The 27247-nt window shown below is 37.9% G+C and overlaps 2 protein-coding genes across 6 annotated transcripts in view; one reads left to right on the forward strand and one right to left on the reverse strand.

Moving 5' to 3' along the window:
• The first annotated feature begins 854 nt into the window (after positions 1-854).
• isl2a (ISL LIM homeobox 2a) lies at positions 855-6499 on the forward strand. 4 transcript variants are annotated; one of them, XM_059536440.1, is made up of 6 exons: positions 872-1318; positions 1734-1923; positions 2781-3043; positions 4074-4357; positions 4949-5150; positions 5832-6499. In XM_059536440.1, the coding sequence occupies exons 1-6, from the start codon at positions 1261-1263 to the stop codon at positions 5861-5863; spliced, it is 1029 nt and encodes a 342-aa protein (XP_059392423.1). In that variant the 5' UTR covers positions 872-1260; the 3' UTR covers positions 5864-6499. The 4 variants fall into 4 exon arrangements, with proteins under 4 accessions (XP_059392424.1, XP_059392423.1, XP_059392421.1 ...); XM_059536438.1 differs by having other exon boundaries at positions 887-1318; positions 4949-5116; XM_059536439.1 differs by having other exon boundaries at positions 887-1318; positions 2826-3043; positions 4949-5116.
• Positions 6500-10819: 4320 nt separating this feature from the next.
• The window catches only part of LOC132125498 (S phase cyclin A-associated protein in the endoplasmic reticulum-like), a 113138-nt gene continuing 96710 nt past the window's right edge, over positions 10820-27247 (reverse strand). For both annotated transcript variants that reach the window (XM_059536936.1, XM_059536937.1), the window contains 5 exons: positions 26840-27086; positions 23822-23971; positions 13444-13635; positions 12179-12227; positions 10820-11664 (listed from right to left, as the gene is read on the reverse strand). In XM_059536936.1, the coding sequence (XP_059392919.1) occupies positions 11549-11664; positions 12179-12227; positions 13444-13635; positions 23822-23971; positions 26840-27086 (754 nt within the window). In that variant the 3' untranslated portion in view covers positions 10820-11548. The remainder of the gene's footprint in view (positions 11665-12178; positions 12228-13443; positions 13636-23821; positions 23972-26839; positions 27087-27247) is intronic.

Here is a 27247-nt window from a genome sequence, read left to right on the forward strand (position 1 = left end):
ACATATTTAGTAAATTATTTTCTACCTGAATTCTCTATTTTATTTTTTTACTCCAAAGGCTTGGAATGGCAGAAATGTAACTAAACTGTATTACATATCTGACATATCACACGACATGTGGTGTTATTTTGATGTCCAGAAGGGGGCTCGCTAGAACACATGGACTTAAACTCATATTGATTCACAGAGAAAACCACTGAAGACAAAACACAGCCGATATGTTTCTTTGTTTTGAGAAAGCGCTAATTTTAGAGAATATATATCTCAATATAAAACATATATATACAATAGTCAACACTTGAAGTTGATCAAAAAAGATCATCACATTTGTCGTAAGACAAGAATGCAATTTGGTTTTATAGGTTTTAGGCACAGACTGTATGGTTTAGGAGATGGTGTGTGTGTGTGTGTGTAGTCTACATTGATGTGTGTGTATTAGTTATTATGTTATAGGCCAGGTTACTTTAATCAAATGCAGTTTATAAACCCGATAACATTTCACTTAGCCTACATGTAAAATAAAAGAGTAAGTTAAGCCCAAAAGTACCTTCGCGTCGTATAACAACGCCCCTTAGTTGTTATAAATTCACTGTAAACCACGGCTTCTTTGGGCTTATTGCGTTTATAAAGAGGTTATTCCATATACGTAGTAAGGTATCGCAAAATAAAACAGTGCAAATAAAGTGTAATGATATTAATAATAATAATAATAATAATAATAATAATAATAATAATAATAATAATAATAATAAACATTATTCTTCCGCCAAACATTGCAGTTCCTCAGAATCGGTTGTGGTCGCAACAGAGTGGTTGCCAAGCAACACACAAACGTAAACAAAGGTGTATGTTTGTGGAGTAATTTACAACAGCTTGGAACGCGGCTCAATCAGTCAAAAACATTCCCAGTTAAATGCATTTCAGCTACTTTTCGTGTTTGCCTGCTCACTGTAGCCCTCCGTACTGTCTCACAGTTAATTTGGACAAGCAGAAGTGTAAGTTTAATCTTCAGATTCTCGGTATCCAACATTCAAAGCATGTCCCGTGGTTGGAGCTCCGCTCCGCGCTGCTGCTCTTCGCGGGAGCGAGCGTGGGTCCGGGTTTGCATGTGACGTCAGGGCCCGGTGACGTCAGAGCCAGTGTCTGTCTGTGTGTTGCTCTTCCCACAGGCTCTTCGGCCAGAAGTTATTAGTCAGCTCGGGACGAGGCAGTTTCCCATTCCATTTCCTCATCTGTAGGCTTCTGCCTTAACCCTCCTGTATGGTGGATATTCTACCCCATCCTTCTTTCTTGGGTGATATGGGGGATCATTCAAAAAGTAAGTGCTGGATGTTTACTTTACAATTTTTCCTTATTGAACAAGAAGTTTGAATATCGTTAAATGCAAAATTAGTTTTTGGCTACTTTACACCGTTTTGCAAACAATAATGACATTTAATATTTTCAAAAGCTAGTATTGCATTAATAACATGTAATATTTCCTCCTAAATAAAAAGAAAAGAAAAGCACGACATGTTTGCAAACAGTTTTTGGTGCAGCCAAAAACACGAAAGATTATAATGAAATCAAACTGAAGGAATCGACATTTTGTGGTCTAGCGACATTCAAAACAAGGATGCATGTATGAAAAATGAGCTCTTATGTAGCCTATAATGATATATTTGCATGACGCCGGTGTTTTGTGGGATTGGGGTGCAGTCGGTGGATCACTAATCCCTGCTTTTCATATCCAGAGAAGTCTGGGATCGCCATGTGTGTAGGCTGTGGAAGTCAGATCCACGATCAGTACATCCTGCGAGTGTCCCCAGACCTGGAGTGGCATGCAGCCTGTCTGAAGTGCGCAGAGTGCAGTCAGTATCTGGACGAGACGTGCACTTGCTTCGTCCGAGACGGAAAGATTTATTGCAAGAGAGATTACGTACGGTACGAGCCACTCTATATTTGTGATTTCACAGCTTTGGAATTCCGTCGAGGCCCGTTTTTCACAGATTCTTGACACAAACAGATCTAGAGATATGGGAAACTGTGCAATAAACGAATAAAAAGCTTTTTTGCGAAGGTAAAAATATGGAATACAATTATATTATATAGCTATTAGGTCTATACTATAATATATAATATAAAACAAAAACATAAAAATAGCTAAGATATCTTGCGGAAATAGTTTGTAGTTTTTTTATTTACGCAAAATTCCAATTGCATGTAAATATTTCATGGAGTAGCCTGTTTGGTTAATATATTACAGTCGTGTTTGATTTAGGCTTGCCATGCTTCTTTTCTAGTACCGGTGTTTGTTCAGCTTTGTTTTCAAGTTTGCTTTGTAAAGAAATGTAATCCCGTTGGCAACAGTTTCTGTAAAGCCTCTTGGTGATGCATTATAATGTGTTCATTGTGTCTAATACACATCAACTGCATGCTCTAATAAATATATGCATCCTCCTATAGCCTAACACACTTACGTATAATTTTGTAAAGGATATAATGTATTAAAACAATTTGTCAAGCACTCAGAGTTATAATGCATAGCCTCTTTAAACTATTTTGCGCACATAAATAAATGCGTAAATGTGCTTACAAATATTCATGAAAGAATAAATGCATGTAGGCTATTATAAATATGTAGTTTATAATTTTTTTTATAAAGTATTGTATAGATGCTTTGAGAAAAGAGTTAGGCCTGTCATTGTGTTCACGGTCCACCTTAAAATTAAGCTGAGGTGGGCTGAACGATTTCAAAAACGAACACTAAAATAAGCAAATGTTTCTTCTGGAAATTGCAGGTTATTCGGGATCAAATGCGCCAAATGTAACGTCGGTTTCTGCAGCAGTGACCTGGTGATGAGGGCCCGGGATAACGTCTATCACATGGAGTGTTTCAGATGCTCGGTGTGCAGCAGGCATCTGCTCCCGGGAGATGAGTTCTCTCTGCGGGAAGAGGAGCTGCTCTGCCGCGCGGACCACGGGCTGCTGCTGGAGCGCGCTGCAGCCGGGAGCCCCATCAGTCCCGGGAACATTCACTCCAGCAGGCCCCTGCACATCCCAGGTAGCAGTTATAACACTGTAAATCATGATAAAATGAAAAATAATAATTACAGTGCACAAGATACACATTCGGGAACTCGGAATTTATTAGGCTAAATAATTCAGATGCTCTAGTAAGCTAACAATAGCCTAATAACAGTTTAGGTAACGTAAAAATGTTTAACAATAACAATTGTTGTTATGATACAATATTATAGGCTAATACATAAATATAACAACTATAGTAATGTCGTTGTTATAGGTTTGAGACTTCTGTCTTTAATTCAGCTTGTGAAACTGTTCCAGACTGAACCGAGTAGCTTGTGTTCTGTGCCTGCAGGCCAGTTTGATGATATTGTTTTCGTGTAAAATCCCTGATGGCAGACTTGTAACTGGCTGAGATTGTTTGAGGATATTCTTGATTGAATTAACATGACCTGAAATTAATCTGAAACCGGTTATTGGCATAATTATTTGAAATGATGAACGCAGTGGTTTTCTTAGTTCATTATAGCTAATAGGAAATCGCTGTAATATTGCGATCTTTTAAATCAAGTGGTCTGTTATAGGCAGAAATTTCAGTGCTGGCTGTTAGAAGTTAGAATTTGTTTCTTTATTTTTTTCTTTTTCTTAAATAAGCCTATTGGTTATTTAGAAGTCATATTTAGCCTAACTATAAATTTCTAACCAAAACTGCCTTTAGATCATTTGCTTTTATATCTGCATGGCTCGTTGACTTAAACAGCATTAAACCATACAAATAGTATTCTGTTCGATTATGTCACTATTAACCTTCTTATTAATTTGCAAGCTGGTGCACTTATTGCATGTTATATTTTATATCCCATTTCGATCTTTGAACATTTTGCACATACAGCAAAGTTGAGAGCATATTGAAGGCCCTATGGTGTTTTGACTGACACGCACTTGGCTACAGACCGATGTGTGTATGCACAATTTAACCTTTAAGTAAGCGTGCTCTTCTGCAGTGTGTCTAAATAATGAAATGACCTCTTAAGCCGAAAAGTGATTTATACGCCTTTTATTCGCAGAACCTGTGACAGTCCGACAGCCACCTCACCGGAACCACGTTCATAAGCAGTCTGAGAAGACCACGCGCGTGCGGACAGTATTAAACGAGAAGCAGCTTCACACTCTCCGGACGTGTTATAACGCGAACCCGCGACCGGACGCGCTGATGAAAGAACAGCTCGTGGAGATGACCGGCCTGAGCCCACGCGTCATACGAGTGTGGTTTCAAAACAAACGCTGCAAAGACAAGAAGAGGTCCATTCTTATGAAACAACTCCAGCAACAGCAGCACAGCGACAAAACGGTAGGAATAAACATTTTGCAACTAATGACTAATATCAAGATGTTTAACTTAAACTTGTTTCATTGTCGACTCTGTAGGCTATTCTTCAAATAAAGTTTCTTCAGTGGTTCTCTGCAGCACATTATCAACCAAAATGTAGGCTAATCCTTATCATTGTGTTGACTTTGGAGATTAAAAAAATTATAATAATTGATGTTACCTAACAGGTTTTCGGCTTCTTCTAGGGTATTACACGGGTTCTCGATCGTTTATTGTTTTTATTATCATATGTGAACGATGTAGCGTAGCCACCTGCCTACACTCTTTAAAATAAAGTTTCCAATAGAAGAACAATTTTGGGTTCCTCGGAGAAGCTTTCAGTGAACACTTCTTAAAATAGGCTTTATTAAGGTTCCATGAATGTATCTATCTCTTCACTAAAGAGCTAGTTGTTCATAATATATATTTTACCAATCTGGCTATATTATTACATATAGCTGTGATGTTTTAAAGATTCTGAACATCTGTGAGATTCCGCTCAAAGTGTTAAGCTTCTCTGAAAGTTGAATGATATCTAGGCTGTGTCGCTCTATCTCCTCTACCTTTCTGCAGAATCTTCAGGGTCTCACGGGGACGCCTCTGGTGGCAGGCAGCCCGATTAGACATGACACCACAGTGCAGGGAAATCCTGTAGAAGTTCAGACCTATCAGCCGCCGTGGAAAGCCTTAAGCGAATTCGCCTTACAGAGTGACCTGGACCAGCCTGCTTTCCAACAGCTGGTGAGGACTTCCATCCCCGAGCAGTTATTACCAGGCCTGTCATGCCAACTCTTTTTCTTTAAATCAAAATGATCAATCATACAATTAAAACAAATATTTCTCAATAACAGTTTGTTATTTTGGCTTTGTAGGTTTGCCTTTTTTTTTCAAATTTATATTAGGCTAGGCTTAAATGTAGCCTAAAAGAAGAAATATAAATTGGACTTATTATAGCCTATTTGTTAACAATGTTTTTAAGTGTTTCAGTAACTACTAAAGTTAGCTATAGCCTATTAGCAACAAGTTTGTCTGAGCACCAACAGAGAGCTTTTCCGGCCTATATCGAAAGATATACATCGGCAAAATCAAGTGTAGGCTAATTATTAATTATAAAATGTAAGTACATGTCAGAAGCGTAAGATAAAAATACAAAATAAAAAAATGATAGTAGGCTGTTTAAAACTAACGATAAATGAAAAAAACATTTTTGCTGTAAGGGCGGGAAAATAGGCTAAGCCTATCTTTGCGAATCTATTTTTCGCTGACTGACTGATCTGTAGCCTATATAGTCATTATTTAACAGCATGCCAAAGTTGTGTAAGCTTTTGAAAATGTCAATTACAAATCGTATGCAAATCTGACATTTAATCAAATTTTGTTCAAAGCTGTATATTAGCCCCAGCATGCTGACAGCAGTCAAACAGCCCTGATTCCTAACTCTCCTCCTTTTCTATAGGTGTCATTTTCCGAGTCGGGTTCGCTGGGTAACTCGTCTGGTAGTGATGTGACCTCTCTGTCATCGCAGTTACCCGACACCCCCAACAGCATGGTGCCCAGTCCCGTGGAGACGTGAGAGCCCACCGGAGGACTCCCGCCCCAGCATGCCCTCACCCGCCCTGCATGAAAACCCATCACCTCACCGCCTCAAACGGAAAAGGGATTAACCGAGATGGATTTAAACAGTTTGCCAAACGGAGGAGCCCGTCCTAATGACTTTGGGGTTTCCAGACGTGTTACAACACTGTTTTTAAAGCATTTGGACCGTAGATCGAGGACGTCCTGCGGAATATGAACACGTTATTTTGGTTTTGATTATGAACCACTGTCAGCCTTACGAAACAACAGTCTTAACAGTGTTTATTCAAGACCATCATTGTGTAGCTTTATCAGCAAGTGGTATTTTCCTCATAAGACAAAAATCAACGTTTTTGTCTCAATGCGCATGATCTCTCCGAAGATGTATAAAAACTGAGCTGTAAAATATTTTATCGTAACGAATGGAGCAAAGATTGTGTAAACTTCTCGATTTAAAAAAAAGAAAAGTAAGTTATTGTTATTTATTGTGAGGACAACCGTCCATACCAAAAAGTGAGAAATTACCTGAATAAACGACGTTAAATGCTGTTTATGTCTGAGGAAGCCTGCATGCAAAAACAACCATATCATGTTACCTTTACATATCTTTTTATATTATAATGAGAGACACTTCAGTTACAAAGGTATACTGGTTACTGGACTGGAAATAACTGTCCAAGGATCTAGTAAAAAGACAAAGAGCAATGTGAACAGAATTAAATAGTGAATGACATTTCAGTGTCGTGATTTCTGAATTTATTCTGAAAAGAATTTGGAAATTGCATTCTTTTTCATCCAGTTATGCAGACGTTCTACCTTTTTAAACAATGGCTGGGTTAAATTATATACTACATTTGCTTTTTTTAGATTATAGAAATAGATAGGAATATACGAAATAATAAAGAACCGCATTATGCAGAATTTGTTTGTTTTGGGGAATAGGCTACGCTTCTAATTCTGTTCTTTCAAAGCACCGTTATGAAACCTCTAACAGGTTAGATGTCGTTAAAAAGAGACAGTTTTCTTAAAAGTGATAGGGTTAACTGCTGCTCAATCACTTATAAAGATGCTTTGACATATTGAGGCCATAACTTGATCACAGAACCCTGATCTGTCACATTCAACTCTTAACGGAGGCTACGAATGAATATGCATATCTATCTAAAAATCATGCCGACCGGATACTGAATGAGTAATTGAACCCCTCCCGTAGCAGTGATCAATCTCGTGTTGCTCGTAAAGCTGTGAGTCTAGACGGAGGACAGGGATCGGCGACCGCTTATCTGCGCTCGGCATCACCTGCAAATGATCCACTGAATGGAAGCACAACAAGCCCGAAGCCACCTTTCTCTTAACGGGACACCCTCTCGGCAAACGCAACCTTGCGTGACCAGGGTTTATTTTCATTGCGAGTCAGAAGATAGCCGCTGGACACCAGAATATCAGACCAAAATCACTGCGAACCGTTTTGGCAAGATAATCCCAGTTTGTCAGATAACCGGATAAGCAAAACAGCTCTTTAGCTTACCTACTGATTTCTGTTGCTTCAGTTATTTTTCCGCGATTAATTCAGGCATTCAAACGTTGTTTTGCTTATAGTTTTTGTTTTTAATGAATGTTTCACTCTCAAAAGCCTGGAAAATCACAAAGAGAGCTTTGTTGGGGTTTTTAGTCCATGCATGTTTTGCTGAACACGAACAAATACTTCTAGCAAATATGTGGATTTAATACCCATTTCTTCCTGCAAAAAAGAACAACATTATTGATGACTCATTCTGCACTACTGATTTTTGTCCAATCAAACGCTCTCTAAAACGACGACGCCCCTCCCTCAATCAATGGCTGAAAATAGCATATGAAATCCAGATATGCATACGTTCATATTTATTATGCAAAAAGCAGTATGCTATTAACAGTGACAATGTCCTCTCTGTTATAACTAAGTGTTATATAGATACCAAGAAAGATTAAATGTGTGAAAAATAACACCCATGTTAAGTAGCATAAGTAGGCTATTTTGAAGTGTAGCCTGTCACAATACACAATTCATAGCCTACACGTTTTTTAATAATAGAAGAGAATTAAGTTCTTCATGTTACACACTGAAATTTTTTTTTTAATTTCATCTTTCCAAAACAAACCCTTGAACGTGTTCCTCTCTAGCTTCCTGTTTCAACAGAACATGTGTAAACACAAAAACAGCGATAGTTACGCGATTTCACGGGGTCTTTAAGAAATCTGGTGTTGTTAAAATGTTCTTTATTTAAAATCTAACAGCAAAATTTCAAAGCGATTAAATACGAAAATGTAAAAAAGGGGTTGTTGTATTTAGGTTCACCTTTTCAGACGGAGGCAGTCAGATTCCAGACCTTACCACTTATTTTGCTGTCTTGTAAACAGACTACTGGTATTTCCTTCAGAAAAAGCGAATTTAACGGCATTTAGCTTGAAAAATGAAATTTAGCCTAAATTGCATCAAGCCACGTTTCAAAGGCAAAAGTCTTCATTGTAAAATCCTATAATTCTTTAAAAAATGTAAAGCGTTTGAATCCCTGTTAAATGGGCAATCTTAGATGATTTCTCTTTGCTAAACTCTCTTCAGATCTGATCCCGATAACAGCCCATTAAATGACTGAAATTAAGACCGCTTAAATAGATTCCTATAAAATAGCTCTTGTGAACGAAGACCAACGCTCATGGATAGATGTTTTAGGGAGAAATAACGGTTCAGATGTCATGGCCAGAGGTCAAGAGCCGCATCTTGTTTCAAATTCCGTCACTAATTTAATAATTTAGGTCTAATTAAATAAACGCAGACTTAAGCCAAGTTCATGGTCGCATAAAATGTTTTGCAAATTGCAACTCTGTCCTTGTCTGTCATTTTAATTTGAAAATCTAAGTATTTAGCTTTTGGTTTATAAATCTAAAAACCAACCTAAGACAAATATTTGACTCGTAAAGTTAAACATCTAATATCATACAGGGCCCTTTATGGAAATGTTGCGTTTTAGTTCATACATCCATGTTTAAATCATTCTTTAATTGCAATTATTTTTGAAAGCTGTCACAATATAACGAAATAATCGACATCCAAATATTTTGGATGCTGACATCAGGCAATAAATGTCAAACACACTCAAGGCTTTTCTTCAATATTTTGTTTTTGCCTGTTGTAAAAAAAAAATATATATTTATCTGCCTACAATATAAATTTCGTTAGTATATATATAAGTATAGTTAGTATATATATAAACGGCTCGTAAAATTGAAAAGGTATACGAAAATCAACTGGGGGAAAGCTGGAAAAATTTCAAATGTAGGCTATTTATTAAAAAAAAACAAAAAAAAAACAATATTGAGTATAACTTATAGGCTGCATAAATGCTGCAAAATAACTCGACATTCTTGAACAAAAAAAACAATCATCAAATTTTCACACAATCTTTTTAGTGAAACAAACACTTAAACTAAACTAATAAACTTTAACTAAATAAAATCCCGAAGCTCTTTACCTTTAATTAAACCCGTATTGCAGAAATCTGTATTTCTTATGGTGCGGTTGTTAATGATGTTTATTTCTTAAAGCTGTTTTGTACACATAAAACATTTTAAAAGTCGCTATAAAAAAAACCCTCACGTTTTCACACGTTCACAGGCGCATTTCTTAATTAAACGTAGAAAAAGACATTCAGACAACAGATTTAACAAACAAATCCAGTTTCTAAAGGCATAAACGCTCATGATTCATTAACTAACAGAGTTCTTCTGTTCGAGTTCACCTCAGTCTTCCAAAATCTCGAGAACGTCAGGATCTCAGATGGTTTTGGAACAGCAAGTAACTGAACGGTAATAAAAACAGCTCCCATTCGAGCCGTCACATACACACCCGCTTCACTTTCAAAGTCCACTTAATAGATCTCACATTAAATAGCCTACATCCATTTTACAAGGATGAATCAAGCAATATATATTTTTTAGAAAAAGTATTGGGCAATCCAAATGATCTTAATTTAATGTTTTTTCCACGTTAGGAGCAGAAGTGATGGTCTTATGACCCAGAGGCTCCAGCGAGTGCTGACACATCGGTGTACTGAGTGACTCACACAGGTACAGAAGAGAGAGAGAGAGAGAGACTGAGTGTGAGCAGAAAAAGTGTATGAGAGAGAGAAGGATTGAGTGGAAGAACAGTGAACTGTTTGTGGTGCCCCAGGGCCAGTGAGGACCAGGGTTAGGGGCCACAAACCTTTTACAATGCTGTGTAACCAACATTGCAGGTTCCAGCTCCACTGTGTTTCCCAGCGAATAAATTAGCAAGTTAGTCAATAAAAGCTCTCAATTATAACACATCCCATGTTGCTTAATTTCAAGTTAAGCAGCAGAACTTATAGAGGAAATCTCTTGAGACAACATTAAAATCTGAGATGAGAACAATTCTGTATTGAAATAATGCTGCAGGAATAAAAAAAAAAAAAAAAAAAAAAAAAAGTTTATAAGAAATATTTCTGATTCTGTACTATTTCCGGTCACTAATATTGTGAAGTCTTTTGTACAGATGTCTCAAATTGTGCTGGACAACATCATGATGGGGTTCGACAAAATTGTATGCAGCTTTCATTAAAAAGCACATACTAGGATATTCTGTAATTCTATATTTTTTCAATATTTACTTTCAATATTTTACTCAACTGGTTATATTTGCAAGTTAAAACATTCGTATTAACTTAGAAAAACTCAAAATAGAAGCAATTTTATTAGTTGCTGTCCCAGACTTGAAAATTTACAGACTTTCTCTCAACTGCGTATATATTCAAATATCCAAAACTTATTCTGGTAGACAGGATTTCAAACCAAGCCACAATGACAGAACTGTGCAGTATTAAATATTTTATTAAACACATCCACATCTTAAATTAAACTTAAGTGCTTCAATGCATTAACAAAGGGGGGAAATGTGTAGAATACATCTTCACTGTGTATAAATTACAGTATAAAACAAGCAAAGAATCGCAACAACCACAACAGAAATTATTCAAAATCATAACATGTCAGCTACAGGAAGAAATCTTCCACTTTATGCATAGAAACAAACTGGAACGAAAAAAAAACAACAACGGATGAGGTAACTCGTCATTCTCCCGAGTGCTTCCGTTTATTCTGCATCATTCCCAGATATCTTTTTATGTACAAAACAAAACAATTACAAACAAACTCAAACCTAACGATTAAACTAACCAAAAAACACTTCCAGCTGAAAACTGCTGAAAGCTTAGAAAGAGATTTGCTCTTTTGTTAAACACAAGATCACTATGAATGCGTCCAAAAATGTATTCGAGGTAAAATCCTGTAAATTAAATCTGTAAACATTCTATTGCTTATAAATACATGTGCGAGAAGTCAGTGTGTGCTAATATACGTGTTAACACAGTTACTGGATAACTACTAGGAATGCTTCACTATTGATTGACAGGTTGGATGATGGCTGATTGCCGGCATCATTCGTACCCTAAACCCCTCGGGCACAGCTTTGCATTGTAGAGTGTACATTTCAGCTTAACATCAAGTCAGTGTGTGTAATGTGCTCTTGTGAATGACTGCAGTTCACTTATTCGCTCCCTCCTCCTGCTTCTTGAGGAAGAACTGAAGTGCGGAGTCCCACTGGTCTCTGGGGAAGCGGTTGGAGAGCTCGCAGTAGTCCAGAGGAGCTCGGCGCTTCTCTGATGGGGAAAGATCAGAGCTTTAGAACTGACACAGGAAGCAAAGCACTAAATCAATGCTAGAGAAGGATCCTTTTTGAGCAACAGAGACATTTATTTTTAACTGACGCACTTTAGAATGGAATATAAGGATTTCTGGATCCATTTCAAGATAACAAAGGAAACAAGTCGATTAGATTTTCATTCAGTATTTTGGTAATACTATAGCAATTTTTTTGTAAGCCAGTTTTTTGTAAGCCAGTTAGTTTTGATCAGAAAAACCAATAAGGTAGGGAGGAAATCCTAACAAAAAAATTTAATAAAATACACAAATAATCCAGTTTGTAAGTTTCAGTCCAATGCATTAACTAGCATTTTCAGGCAAAAGAAAATCATCTACATGTCCAAAATGACTTGAAGACAACATAAGGGTTATAAATTAGTACCAAATTACATTTTTTAAAGAAGGCATGCATTTTAGCAAAGATAAATTGATGCAACAGAGCATCTAGAGCAAATAGTCTATAGACTTTACCTAGATGTGAAGCTTTGCTGTCCGATTGGTTCTGGTTGGTGGCACAGTCCTAGATTACACAAAGTCAACAGATGTTATTATTTATTCCACTTGGCAAAGTGGAATCTTTTTTTTTTTTTTTTGAGTTTTGGATGAAGTGGATGAAGCTTTTGTCGTCAGTGTCAATAAAGTGACTTTGTCAGCATCTTCCCATTGTTTGAACAAGTTGATGGTTCCCTGTCCTTGTCAGAGTTGGAGCTAATCTCCGTGTAAGTAATGACAGCGGTGCTGTGGTGTGGAGAGCGCTGCCAGGAACAAGATGAAGGGAGAGGGTGTTTACAGGAGGCTCAAGTAGTGGCAGGTAAATCCACTCAAACAGACAGAGGAAACCATCCATCTGAGCAAAGGAAGCTGCTTCTTTTAGTGAGGGAGGTGGGGCGCTAGCAACACAAAGGTCATAGGTTCGATTCCCAGGGACTAGTCCAAAAACATGCTTTGAATGAAAATAATACATTTCCATTGTTAATGTTTTACTAAAAAATGCAATGCTTCATGAAATCTTAAATTTGGGGTGATTCGATTCCAGTTCAGTTACTATAACAATTAATAAATGTTCTAGAATATACATACGTTGAATTTAATTGTTTAAATTATGGCAACCATTTTTGCACAGGTTTCTTGAGTAAATCTGTTAAGGGCTTCACAATAGCGAGTTGCAAATTGAATTTAAGAGAAAAATCTGAACATCGCAAAACAAATGAAAAATAAAGAATATTTAGCAAAAAAAAAAAAAAAAGCAGTGTTTCATTAACGTGTTCCTGAGATTTGGTAAATGGGTTTCCAACGACTTCCAGTTGTTTTGCAGATGCAAATCATTGTCAGTGGGATTCACCCCTTTATAGCTTGAATATATAATTCAAAATAATGTTTGTAAAACAAAAATTTACATATTTGATTGTTTTCTCCATTTAGAGATGGCAAAAAATTCTTACATCCACAACCAAAAGCTGTATATTGATTCCCATGAAATGTGAAACATTAACGCACATCTTGGGGGACGGAGAGGAAGATCTGTTTGTCTGACCAGAGGAAGATGGGAGAAGTATTGAGGGAACTGAAAAACGGGCACTATTTTTGCTGGTCAGTTTGGCAGCGCTACCGGCGCAGAAATTACACACTTACGTTTTCTAGTTTTGCAGTTACAAAAGGAAGCAACCCAGTTTGTGAACGTTCATGAAGAAGTCTGAATTGCAGGGTAGTGATGGAATGAAGGCAGAGAGATTTACCTGTATGAAGGTGGCCAGCAGCACACAGCTCATTTCCTGTTGCAGGATGACCTTGTTCTGCAGGTTATTGTAGCAGGCGCAGATGAGCGAGGGGAAGAGCACTTTGATGAGTCGTGGGTGGCTGAAATACTGGAACGGCAGCTGACACAGTTTCTGCAACACGCTGGGCTGGCGGCCAGACTGCACAATCACCTGGAACACACACAGTGACAGCGCACACACACACACACACACACACACACACACACATAACCAGTGAGGCCAAAGCCGCAGCTGTAAATCAACCCGCCCCTCACTGCCCGTCCCACACGTAAATCTGCCACTAAAACAACACACAAACAGCCATTAAGAGGAGAAATAGAGGGCAGTGCCTCCCAGCGCACAATTACACTCCATAAAACACAGACAGAGATGCCTCATCCACTTCTGCTGAGCATGTACGCCGAACACACAGGTTCAGATTTGCCCAATGGGAGGACACACTCAAGCTCCGATCCAAAACCTATTGAGCTGCCTTGCTACCCAGCATTGAAATGGACACGGAGCTTCATAAGAGACCAATTTGGATGGTTTTATGTAGGTGGCAACTCACATTAAACAAATTTTGCTCAGGAGACCCAATTTGCAACTAACTTTAATAGAGTTTAATGATAGCATGTTGCTATGCTAACAGCTTCATTAAATACATACCGAAATTAATATCTGGAGTGTTTTATATAGGTAATAAATCTGTGCTACACAAATAACACACAAGAGACACATTTGCAATTGGTGTTAGCATGCTGCTGTAACCCCTTCTGGTTCTACTTGACCACACTCGATCTGAGCAGGATTCGAACCAGCATTTCCAGCATTAGAGGCAAGTGCGCTAACAGGCAGCAAAGGCTACAGCCTCTAGTGTCTCTTGCTTGTGCGCCTTTTGAGATCAAAAGGGTGAGGTTTACCTGCACAGCACTTACCAGCTGGCCTCCGTTACACTCAACTTCCTAACACTCATTCCCATCCGGGTCACGGCACCAACGCAACTCATCCGGTTCTATTCCCCTTGCTGGCTCCAAGCAAGATTCAAACCAGTGTTTCTGTCATTGAAGGCGGACACACTAACAAGGACGCAAAGACGTATCTAGCGTCTGTCACTAGTGCATCTCTTGAGATCAGGGGAGTGAGGTTCACCTCCACAGCACTTACTAGCTGGCCACAAAATTGTGGCAATCTACAAATTTTGTAGCAAATCACTGTTCAACAAAATTACTGACAAATGTTAGTTGTTCACTGAGGTTCATGTCGGTGCAACCTCTCACCACAACCTTTAAGAACCATCTATTTTATATTAAGGTCTATAACATGCTGAAATGCATGTTTGTGGGTCAGGTTTTGGAAGAAACATGCAAACAAGCCCAGGCCCACTTTAATAAATGAAGTAATACCCGTAATGGAGTTCGTACCAGGCGTATGGCCCCCCTCCGTCTTCCCATTTATCACTTCCTTCAATCACACTGTTAAATCCGGCCCACCCCCTAAAATTAAAACCAAATCACTGCAGGCCTGGACTGATTAAATGCAGTGCCTGGGATGGGGGAAAAAAAATAGGGCATAGCCCTTAAATGCTACGAGCTTCCGATTCCAAGGGTTTGGGAGCCTGGGAAGGCCCTCAACTCCCGGGAAAGGAATCAGAGAGTTGGGAGGTCACCACAGTAAATCCTGACTAGAGGGATTTGGGGAGAGAAAGATGAAGAGAAGGAGGGGGTGTTAAACAGTCCCTATTACAGGTATACGCATCAGTCCATTGCTGCTCAGCCCCAAATGCAAACCATAAGGGAGGGGTGACATTCCCAGGGAAAAGGATGACATAAATTACCAGGATTTACAAGATTTTAAAAATACTCTTAACAATACTCTTTCCATGGCATTCTCCGCTTTAATAATACCCCTCAAGGGTTTAAGAGCATGACAAACAAAGCGATAACTCACTACTTTTATCATTTAAAGGGTGAAGCGCCTTAAAATGTAGTTCTACAGCAGTGTTCATAGGCTTTAGGTCCATGTCACTCTGTATTAGGAACTGTTTAAAGATGCCTGGCCGAAACGACTAAAACAAACCACCATGGAGCCCTTTAATGGTACTCAGAGCTGGAGTACAGTCTCGTCCATGATTGTCCGGCATCTGTCGACCAAAGACCATGATTCAGAAGCTTTTCACAGGGTTGAAATTAATGCTCTTGCTCTGCTACTATGGAACAAATGGTGTAAAACATCTGGTTGTTTTCAGTGTAGGTGCTGCGTAGTGTCAGAATGGTGGGAGAGATTAAGAAAAGTATTTTTTCGGCCAAACGCAGTGAGTACAGAATCAATCTCTCACATTAGTTCTGGACAAGACTAGGGAGTGGTAGAGATACTGCTGTATTTCTAATCATTCATGAGGCTGTTAAAAATTACAATGCCGCAGACACACCGGATACCTGTTTACCTCATGAACCCTTGGAACCTTCAGTGGGAATGCAGAACTTTAGACTAATTTCTTGTCATACAACAAGCTGACAACATGTTAGGTAATGTAAATGTGATGATTTTATTTTTTACAAACTGACTTTTCAAATGTATAAGACGTTGCGTAGGACTTTTTTTTTTAGGATTTTATTAAATGAGAATTGACTGGATTGGGAAAACTAGCCATTAAACACCAGAATTTGCAGTAAATTATTATAAAATACTTTTACAAAACACAGCCGGCATCTTTTGATTTAAACTTATGAGGTCTTGAAAAGACATTACAAAGATTATATGAGTTATTACAGAGAAGCGATATTGTTAGAATATTGTTAATGATACATTTTTTTTCAGCTGATAAATGATAAAATGATTAACAACCAATCACCAATCCATCCTGTCTTAAAGGTCTTAAGAATTTAAAGCAGCAGACAACATAACTGCAGCACATGCTTAATAAACAGAACATTACTGTGCCTTGGTGTGAACACTAATAGTTATTATCTTTATATTTATGATTCTTGAAGTAAACGGGCCTTAAGACCAAAAATGTGTACTATACAAAGATGATTTTTGGTGGTTTCAAATTGAGCTAGATTTTCACCATTTTCCCTTTGCATGTATATAACTGCTAAAATGTCTGAGAAACACTTTCGATGTTCCAAGTTCCTTATTTTGAAATTTCACACAAGTACGGTTTTCATCAGCTGACAATATCTCAATTTGCTACCTTAAAGTTGGTTTAGTTTTGATAGATATCTGCGTTCTCTTGTACACATAAAATAATTTGCAAGGCAGAATAAATTCGGGTAGATCGTTTACGAAACCATTCTTTCCCAATGTGAGAGAGTATGAGTTTGCGTCCATCTGTGGGGGTTGCGGTTTTGTTGACATTCCACCCACAAATTATGCAGCCATCTGATAATCCTTCAGCACGTGGTGCTTCATCTTCACACACCTAAACAATGAGCCCCCCATCAAGTGTCCACACAGGGGAGACGTACAGCTCTGAGAGCTTAGAGGCTACCTACAGCCCCAACCCAAGAAACAAACTCAACCACCTCCCTCGGGCCGGGAGAAATGACCCTGCTGCTAACCAGCCCCAAACTTGGATTAGGACCTTGGCCAAGTCCTCCTGTACCAGCGTCTGCAGAGGTATCCGTTCAGTCATTGACATCATAAAAGCAACGGCAGGCATTTGAACTTGCGATTCCTCCCCCACTTAACACAGATGGCCATAAAGAAAGGAAGAGACAAGGCTTAGTGTTCGTCTAATGTAAAGTGCACTGGAGTTTTCAAACAGGGCCACGCTTTTACGGGCGGCCTATTACATAACTCCCGGCCTGTCGACTGAAAACAAAGGGAGCATAAAGTTAACGCAGTGAAACGCAAACATGCACACTCTGAGCGACTCAAGGTGAAGAGGAAGGAGACCTGTGGGCCAGGGGTTTGTTCTTTGATGAAGATTTGATAAGACGGCCAAGAAGAGACGAATGGCGACAGTAAAACTGATGGCCAGTAAGATGTATGGAGCCATTGCGATTAAAAAAAAAAGTCTTTATAAAAACAATCCTTATTAGCGTTGTTAAAAGAAATTGGCTTGTGCAAATTGTTTGAATCCTGTATCGAACATGAGGGTTGAATGCAAATCAAGAGATGAATTTCTGCTACTGTCAAATTTTTATTAAGACTTTATCCAGGAAACAAAATTATTTCTGGGTTACTACGCTTAGTATTTATTTGAATAATGGAATTAAATTAAGGTTATTGGAAGTTGGCCATTTATAATTATTACAAACTTGACCGTCATGAAATCTAATTTGCATGAGGAGGGATGTTAATTAAATCTGTTCAGAACAGATACCAATCTCCAAATGGGTAGAATATAAATTTATTAAATCAAGGGGTTGGACACTTTTCAAAGCCCCTAAAAAGGATGATTCCATTTAAAGGGACCCCCTTGTAGCTATATATAATAATGTATAAAGATCTATTTATACCTTGATAAAAGTAAAATATTAACTGGAAAGGATTTACTTGCCATTAAGTTGACCAAAGAGAAACAAAACTATGCTTGTCTATATAAATAAAATAATAAAATACTTAAAATTAAATAAAAAAGAATACAATAGAAATCACTTTAAATTTTTATTAATTTAATTTATTTTTCTATTATTTATTTTCAAACTATTTAATTTGTACACTTTCTTCAAACTATGGATAAGCAGTTCGCTCTATTACTTTATGTTGCTTCATAAACGCCTATATTGCATAGGACCGTAGTGCTACAATTGTTTATAGTGCATTTTATTAATTTTTCAGCAAGTTGAGGATAAAACAAGCTCTGTGCTAAAACTCTACATGCAGCTATGTTAAGCACCACACTGCTTGTGCGTGAAAATGACAATGAAATAAATCTGTGTTAGTTTTGTGTACAGTGTGAAATTGGCCGAACTGTTGTTTTTCAATATAAATGGGAGTAGATGATGCAACTGTCCCATGCTGCCAAGACACCTCAGCAATTTTTCGTTGGACCCAGGATATGTCCACTCTTGCAAAACAACTACAAATCTACAGCTCTGCCTTAAAGATGAACCAAACCGAGAGGATGAGAGAATGTTCACGCCGCTGATAAGACAGGAGGTCTGCCTACATACAAGGATGCAAAGAGAGCACTCAGAAGAGGAAGTTATGGCTGAAAGGCCTTATCTGAACAACACCTACCGCCCCCTCTTAACAGTCCATCCAGACAAACTGACGGCGACTGGTACATGGGCATAAACATAAAATTAAAAGACAAAAAAAAGATCTGTTGGTTTTCATCTCTCATAGCAGAAAGATTGCATCTTTGTCATAAAAATGGCTCCACTTGCCCGTGTACTGGGAAAGAATAACTGACTTACATACCTACTGTTTAGTTAATAAATCAAGTGTCATCTTCGATCCTTCGAAAGAATCTTTTGTTCTCAAGAAGCCGATTGGACCTGGATCATGCTCAAACACAACATTAGATGCAAATGAAGCCCTGAACTCTGAAAGATTTATGGGCAAACAAACAACTGAAAAAAAAAAAGAAGACAAAATTCAATAGTATGTTCAACTTGAATTCACCCTTCTGGGAAGCTGTAAATCCTCCTCACTGTCGTCAATCACGGCTGTCCGCCTGCAACGTTTACAATCTCTGTTACAAGAAAATCACCAAAGATGTTTGGTGAATTTCCATAACATCGGCCTGCGGTGGTCTAGTACATCTAATCAATGAGGGTTGGGTTATCACTAAAGTAATGGACTGTTGAAGGAAGTGCTTCAAATCTCCGTTAAACCAGGATTAGAAGCTGTAGGTTTGAGGGCAAAAGAGATGCCCTGCAATTGTAGGGAAGAACCATACATATGAAGGAGAGATACTATAGGCGTAAAAGAGAAAAAGAACCCTTTCTGAAGATAATACAAGTGAGTGCATTGGATTGACTCAATCTGACACTTTTGGAAGGGTAGGGGCTACAGGCTAAAAGGGTTGTTAGCCTTCACCTTTCAATCGTCGCTAAAACACCAAGTGTGTATAGATAATAAAAACAGATCTTTGCCTGGAATCACCTTAGAAGCTAGGCGCAAGGAAGTTTGACGATTTTAGCGTCTGGACAAAAAAATATGAAAACCCTTATATGGCACACTTTTTTGAAAAATACTTAATGGAGAGTACCTTAATGTTGAGTAAGTCTAGTGATATGTGAATTTCATTTTAACTAGGAAATAACTTAAATAACTTTTTTTGATTGACAGTAATGAACAGAATCAACTATGAAAGCAAGATTTGAATTAGCATGTGAAGTAAATGTTAATTCACAGCCAAACAATCAACAACAAGAAACTACAATGGTCAACAAGTCTAAATTTGTAACTGTTCATGATTTACAGCAGTACATTAAACCAAATAATTATTTGGATTAATCCACACTGACCAATAGAGAATATGGTCTAAACTACGTTTACAGGTTTGGGGGATTTTTTTTTGAAAGTTTCTTATACTCACACCAAGCCTGCATTTATTTGATTAAAATTACATTAATATTAAGAAATATTATTACAATTTAAAACAGCTGTTTTATATTGGATTATATTTTAAAATGTAATTTATTCCTGTGACCAAAGCTGTTTTTTCAGCATCATAACTGTCTTCAGTTTCACATGATCCTTCAGAAAATATACTGATCTGCTGCTCAAAAAACATTGCTCACCAATGTTGAATTACTATCAATTTATCATCATCGAAAACAGTTGTGCTGCTCATATTTGTAAAAATATATTATATTCAAATTCACCGCATTTATTGAAAATAAATAAAAAAATAAATAAAAATAATATATAATATAATTAATTTAATGCATGCTTTTTCAATAAAAACATTAATTTCTTAAAAAAAAAAATCAACCCAAATGCTTGAGTGGTACTGTATGTGACACCAGCCAAAATAGAAAGTCATTTCTTTGATGAAAAATTACAAAGACATTTTTTAATTTGTAATAACTTGCTCTGATGAATTGTTCACAATAAGAGCAGGAACGTATGTTAAAAATGTAAACTGAGACTATTTTGAATTCAGGACTTATTAAAAATGAACTTCTCTATTCTGCTGGCCATCATTCAAAAGTCTTTATGCCCCCCTTGAGTATAAACACACTTCCTATCAGCTATGACGGTGCATATCTCACGCTCTAAATGGCTCTGTGACTGAGGGTCTGAATCATATCCATGTGGAAAGAACAAATGTCCACCAGTAGTTTTTCCTGCCTTTATGAGCTGCATCATTTCTCAGATGCACACATGTAAACACAGGCGGGCCGAAGCAGAGCGCAGCGCTGCGAGACAGACCAGAGTCAGCGCCGTCTTTGTCTTCTGCCAGTGCTTACATTAGTCTGAAAGAGTCAAATATTCCTGCTCTAGTCTCCTTTTATCCTGTACGAGAGCTGTGTGGACATATACCAGGGCCCCTGATGCTGGCAAGTCTCAGAGTGGAGAGGGGTGGGGCCACAGTGCCAAGATCTACGCTGATGTTTATGTCATTTCATTCAGTTTAAATGTGCCGAAGTGCTTTTTGTGATTGGTTGGTGTTGCTGCAGGCATACTGTATATATAGTTGATGGGAAAAATAACAAGGAAGAGAAAATTACTCAATGTGGTTGATTTAGAAATTTAGCAGGCAACCATGGCAGTAACTTTTCTCTTCCTTGCAAATTCCTTAAAAATGTTTACTGACCCTTTGGAGCAATTTAATGCATCAATTCCATCTAAAATAATACATTTTAAAATTAATATGATAATTAAATAATAATAATAATAATAATAAACAATCCTCCATGTCCTGCAGATTCGTCAGTTTTTCAGCATCTTTTGCATATTTGAACAGTTTCCAGCAGATGCTGGAAAACTGAAGTATGTATATACACCTAGAAATAAAAAGAGGAAATACAATTCAATTAGACAATGGCCAAAGATTTCAAATCTTGAATGTGACACTGGGTAAAAAATGCAAATAACACACGAGCCTAACTGTTGCTTACCAAAATTCTACCTGCAAACAGACAACTAACAGCAATGTAAAATGATGCAACAAGTCACAATTCATCACGTCAGCTTGCGGTGGCTGCACACACGTGGTATCCAATAAACTTCAACTTCACATAACTTACCAGCAAGAACTTTAGCCAAAATGCATCTTAGCTGAATAGCTTCACCTTATTTTTTCCAGCTCTCTCCAGAGCACCTGCCAGTGTTGCTGCTGTTTTTAATAATAAACCCTGACGTGCAGCCAAATGGCAGCATAAAAAAAGCAGCTTGCGTCCTGGAAGGAAGTCACAAGTTTAAAGACTTTACAACCCGGCATTTTTCAAATTAACAAAGTGGGCTGTGAAGATATGAATATTCACAAGGTGTTATTTCCAACCCGCTCTGCGTTTAAGTTCCCCCAAGTGAGCACAAAGCCCAATCATCTGTCACGTCCCCCTTGATTCAATCATCAACCCTCATTCAATTATCCAATATAATATGCAAATCAACCCAACAATGGCCAACAAATGCTAATTACCTACATCAAAATAATTAAATTGGACGGCAACAGCACAGAAGGACTGAACCGCCATAAAAACAGAGGCCGTTTCTTTAATTAAGAGCAAAAATGTTTTAAATTAGAAGCCCATAAATTGCAAGGACTCTGACCCCTCCCCGTCCCCCAAGGGGACATTAAGACGTCACAGACGAGGTTTCCACGTGATGCACGCATAACTAAAACCCGACCGAGTATGGCATACACACACCTGCCATGCGGTCGTCTGCTTCCAGGTAAACGGAGCATGCAGAGAGTATCAGGGACTCCCACTTCTTCATGCCAGGCTGATCTGTGATCTGTGCTGCCAGGTGAGTTCAGCCCCTTCCCCCCTCCACCAGGCCCAACAAAGAGCGGGCCAACTGCCAGGCGGCGGATAACAATGACTGTTCCTGCTACACAGAGCAGAGCCAACAGAGGTGGCAAAGGCACTGCATTATTCAACAGCATCCTTTTGTTGCTATTTTGTTGGTTGTTTGTAAGGAGAAAAGTACACCTGCTCTTTATCTAATGACGGCCAAACATTATACATACCTCAGTGACGGAGAGGAAAGATCTTCTACAGTGCACTATTTGCAAACTACAGTTTATGTACAAATGTATAATACTTGGCACTTTAATCTGATCGGTAACATTTGTGTATGTGTATGTGTGGGCGTGGTTTTGTGACATATCAGGACACAACTTTGTATAATGATATGGGTATGACACAGGTTTTACAAGGAGAGGGTGACTTAAGAGGACATAACCCATGTCCCCATTTTTCAAAACGCTTATAAACCATACAGAATGAGTTTTTTTGAGAAAGTAAAAATGCACAAAGTTTCCTGTGAGGGTTAGGGTTAGGTGTAGGGCGATAGAATATATATATATATATATTTATATATATGGCTAAAAGACAAGACATCAACATTTCGGTGTCCACATCAAATTACATTTACAAAAGTGATTTTAAATACATTAAAAAAACATGTTTAATGTAAATAAACATTAAACTGCTTTTGTCTCGAAAAAGCAGTTTATCAGAAATCATTCAGTTTAACATGAACAAGAAGCCATTCTGAAATATTATTAATATAAATATTATATTCATAAAATATTGACAGTCATTCGACAGTCTGTGACATCATCAGATGGCACCCTGAAGACTGTGTGGTGCTGCAAAAAAATATATTTGATAGAGATTTTTAAAAAATTAAGTATTTTAATGAGTATACTTTTAATAAGTATAAGATGCTGTGAATAAATGTGATCAACTTCAAATTAAATATGTAAAGCTGTATTACACTTTTATTTTTTTATGCTTGAAACACCCTATTCATCTTTGACCCATATATATATATATATATATATATATATATATATATATATATACACACACACACACACATTTGTGTATCAAAATGACACTAAAATAACACTGATCTACACAACACTTTCCACAAATATGATACAAATGTGCAATTATTATTTTTTTTCCTTTATAATTTTTTTTTTCCAGAATTGCAATCCACAACTTTTTGTCGCTACTAGACATGTTACATAAGTGATTATCTATTATAAAATAAAAGTAACATTAAAATATACTGTATCACACTTGATTCACTTTAATAAAAATAAAAATTCAACAAATATTAGCAGTTATTACCGGTTTTGAGTAAATTACGTGTGCTCTTTTAGCTTTGAAAAATCTGGGATGAAATGGTTATACTATATGATCCATCAAAAATTAGTTTGTTGTGGATATACTGCACTATTGTTCAAAAGTTTGGGTCTGTAAGACTCTATTACCTGGTTGTCTGGGTGGTTGACAGTGAAGTAGCCGACGCAGATGATGAGCTCGTGGAGCAGCTCCTCGGCACTGTGCTGAGAGCAGTACCACAGCAGAGAACTCACAATGTGTCTGAAGGCCAGAGACAGACCCTCTGCTCCTAAAACACACTGGACACAACAGAAACCTACATCAGAATCTGATCAGTGGAGGAGTCAGAGAAGTTTGTGCATTAAAAATGCAAAGAGCCATGGTGCTCATGTCGTTTCAAAAATGTATGACTTCAGAACACAACACAAGAGAGAATGTTTTCGGTCCATGCAATTAAAGTCAATGGAGACTGGAGACAACACTGGAGACTATTGACTTTTATTTCTTTTGTGTTGTGAGAAGAAAGAAAATCATTCAGGTTTGGATCATCATGAGGGTGATCTTTTCTCAGCAGGAGACGTGGTGCAAGAGAAGGAGGTGGAACTCGTTGCTCGTGAAGGTCGCACTGGTTCTGGATTCAGTAGTTCCACCTCAAGACCCCCCAATTCTCTCAAACTAAAGAGATGCTATCGGCTGGTCTAGAGACAGTATTTATTAAACATGTCAACATGACTGAACGCCTCAGGGTCAGCACTGAAACTACTGACATTTTCTGCTGGGTTGGAGGAGTGTGATGGGATGGAGAGTCTAAACAACCACAAACAACAATACCTGACATTTTGCATATGTAATGAGAGCAAGATGCTGGGTTTGCATCACCACATACAGTCTGTTTGAAAAAAACTCTGATTAACATTTCTTACCAAAATTAATATTTCCAAGACTTCAGATTTTTTTTTTAGCATCACTACTGAATGTTTGTTTATAACACTATTGAAAGGCCAGCAAATTATTTAAATATTAATTTGCGAACCAATTAACTTTTTAGTTAACATTAGGTTCAAAGTAATATGTGTAGTGTTTAGATTGTGAGGAAGACATTCATATGCTGGACAGAGGTACAGTGGATGGATGGATGCAGCAGAGCTCTTTACTTAAAAACAAAAACAAATCTAAACAAAAACAGAACAAAAACAAATAAAAATAATACAAACCAAACCAAAACACGACAAAAAACTAAAAATCTATGGCAGCACATTTACGCCAAAAAAAGAAAGAAAAGTAATTGCAAGGTTTTTTTCCTTGCAACTGCAAACTCACATCTCATCTCATCAGAATTTTGAGATACACATTCTCAACAGAGTTATAAAGCCTGTATTGCAAGATATAAACTTGCAATTGTGAGAAAAAAAGTCAGAATAGCAAATTTCACAATTCAGAAATCCGAATTGTCCAAATTTGGTAAAGTCCGAATTGAGAATTTGTATCATGCAATTCGGAGAAAAATAAAGTCAGAATTGCAAGATGTAAACTTGCAATTGCGAAGAAAATCTCAGAACTGTGAGATAAAAGTCGCAATTACCATTTTTGTATATTATTATTCAGCGGCGGAAATGGGCTTACATACAAATCAAATCAAACTAAACCAAAAAAGTTTTCAGAAACCAAAAAAAAGCAATAATTGCGTTTTTAATTTTGGAGATTTCTGAATGCACCACCCAAGGTCAAAGAAACCCCTACGTGCCACAAGCTTACCTACATTACTACAATGTACTACAACTACACTACAATGCATTACCCAGATGCTGCTGGTACCTTCTATCTTGTAATGATTTTTTTTGTCTGTGGATATAACCAAAGTTAAAGGAATAATTCACCCAAAAATGTTTATTCTATCAATAATTACTCACCCTCATGTCGTTCCAAACCTGCAAGACCTTTGTTCATCTTCGGAAGACAAATTTAGATATTTTTGATGAAATCTGAGAGCTTTCTGACCCTGCATAGACAGCAATGCAACTGAGACGCTCAAGACCCAGAAACATAGTAAGGACATCGTACATGTGACAGCAGTGGTTTAATAAAGCAATAAGCCATGGTTTACAATGAATTTAAACAGCTAAAGGGTGTTGTTAGACAACGCGAAGGAGTGCCTAGTAGCTACTTTTAGTTACTCCCCAATACTGACTTTATTTACAAAGTACAAAATGAAAACTGTCCATCATACTGATTCCCAGCTGTTGTGAATAGTTGGCACGAGAAACTGAAAAAGCTTGAGAGAGACAGCAACACACTGAAATAATTCATAGGTTTTCCGCCCTCCTCGTTCACGCCTAGGTGTTTACATGATGATTTAGCCTCGCGATACTGTTCTTGTCTCTTTATCGTGTCGGCTGAAGTACGACCGGAGCCTGTGAATGTTAAGCCACTCTCCGTCCGCATTACTCACCCGGAGCTTTCAACATGACTGGCTCGGGGTCAGAGGTCAGGTGTGTTTACATCCACCGGGTTAACTTTGTTCTGTGAAGAAACACTGATATCCTACCAGTGGCTCTGAGGGCATTTGGAGGAAACCCTGGCTGGACCATTAGCTTGAGGCTTATGTCTTTACGGTCCAGGTTTGTGTGTGCAGACGTACCTACACAACCATTAATGAGAGCCCAGGAGCTTTTTATTGCTTTCAGAATGTCTGTCTGAAGGATGAGGCTGACAGATCTGCTGCTAGCTGAAGGCCAAACCAGGGGTCTGACTGCTGCATTTAGAAAAAAACAAGCTGTGCTACATTACTTTAAACAGACAGGGTGGCTTCAGAGAGCTGAACTACTCTAACAGGATGGACAGCATACCGGAAAAGAGATGGTCACATACAAGCATCCTTCCACAGAGCTTTGAATCAAAGAAGCAGGATCTCACATATTGTAAACAGGACCAGAGCAAAAAGGTTATTCATCACATGAGGCGTAGCTCAACAAAGGGTCGCGGTACTTTTCAGAAGGCAAACATGGTCTTCTTGACGCTATAAAACACTTCAGCCAGATTCTTTTTTCTCAAGCCGGGTTTATAAAACCTAGAAATTTGGTGTGCTAACTAATTAAATGAATATTTATCCTTAAGATTTGTCATTTGACACATCTAAAACACACAGGAGCCACAACCGAAGTGAATACCTGGAAGGCTGAGAGGTCCAGCAGGGCGAAGGTGTTGAGGAAGCGCAGTCCCTGGAGGGCCACCTGGATGACAGCGGGGCTGTAAGGCTCTTGGGGGCCTACGGGGCCGGCTGAGAGAGAGTCGGGGAGAGCACTGTGGAGCAGGGTGCAGTATAGCATGTGGAGGACGCCCACCAGATCGGTGCTCTGCAAGAGGGCCGTCAAACCGGTGGGGTCCTGACGTTTGTTATCAAAGATGCTCAGGGAACTGAGAACGAGAATTAGAGGGTGAAAGAATTGCAATACGGTTATTATGCAATGTCCACATTTTGTAAAATAAATATAATAATAGTGATTATTATTAAATTATTAAAATTGTATATTACTGCTAATATTATAATAAATAATATTATTATAAAATTTGAATAT

The sequence above is a fragment of the Carassius carassius genome, chromosome 43 (assembly GCF_963082965.1).
Source record: "Carassius carassius chromosome 43, fCarCar2.1, whole genome shotgun sequence".
NCBI classification, from domain to species: Eukaryota; Metazoa; Chordata; class Actinopteri; order Cypriniformes; family Cyprinidae; genus Carassius; species Carassius carassius.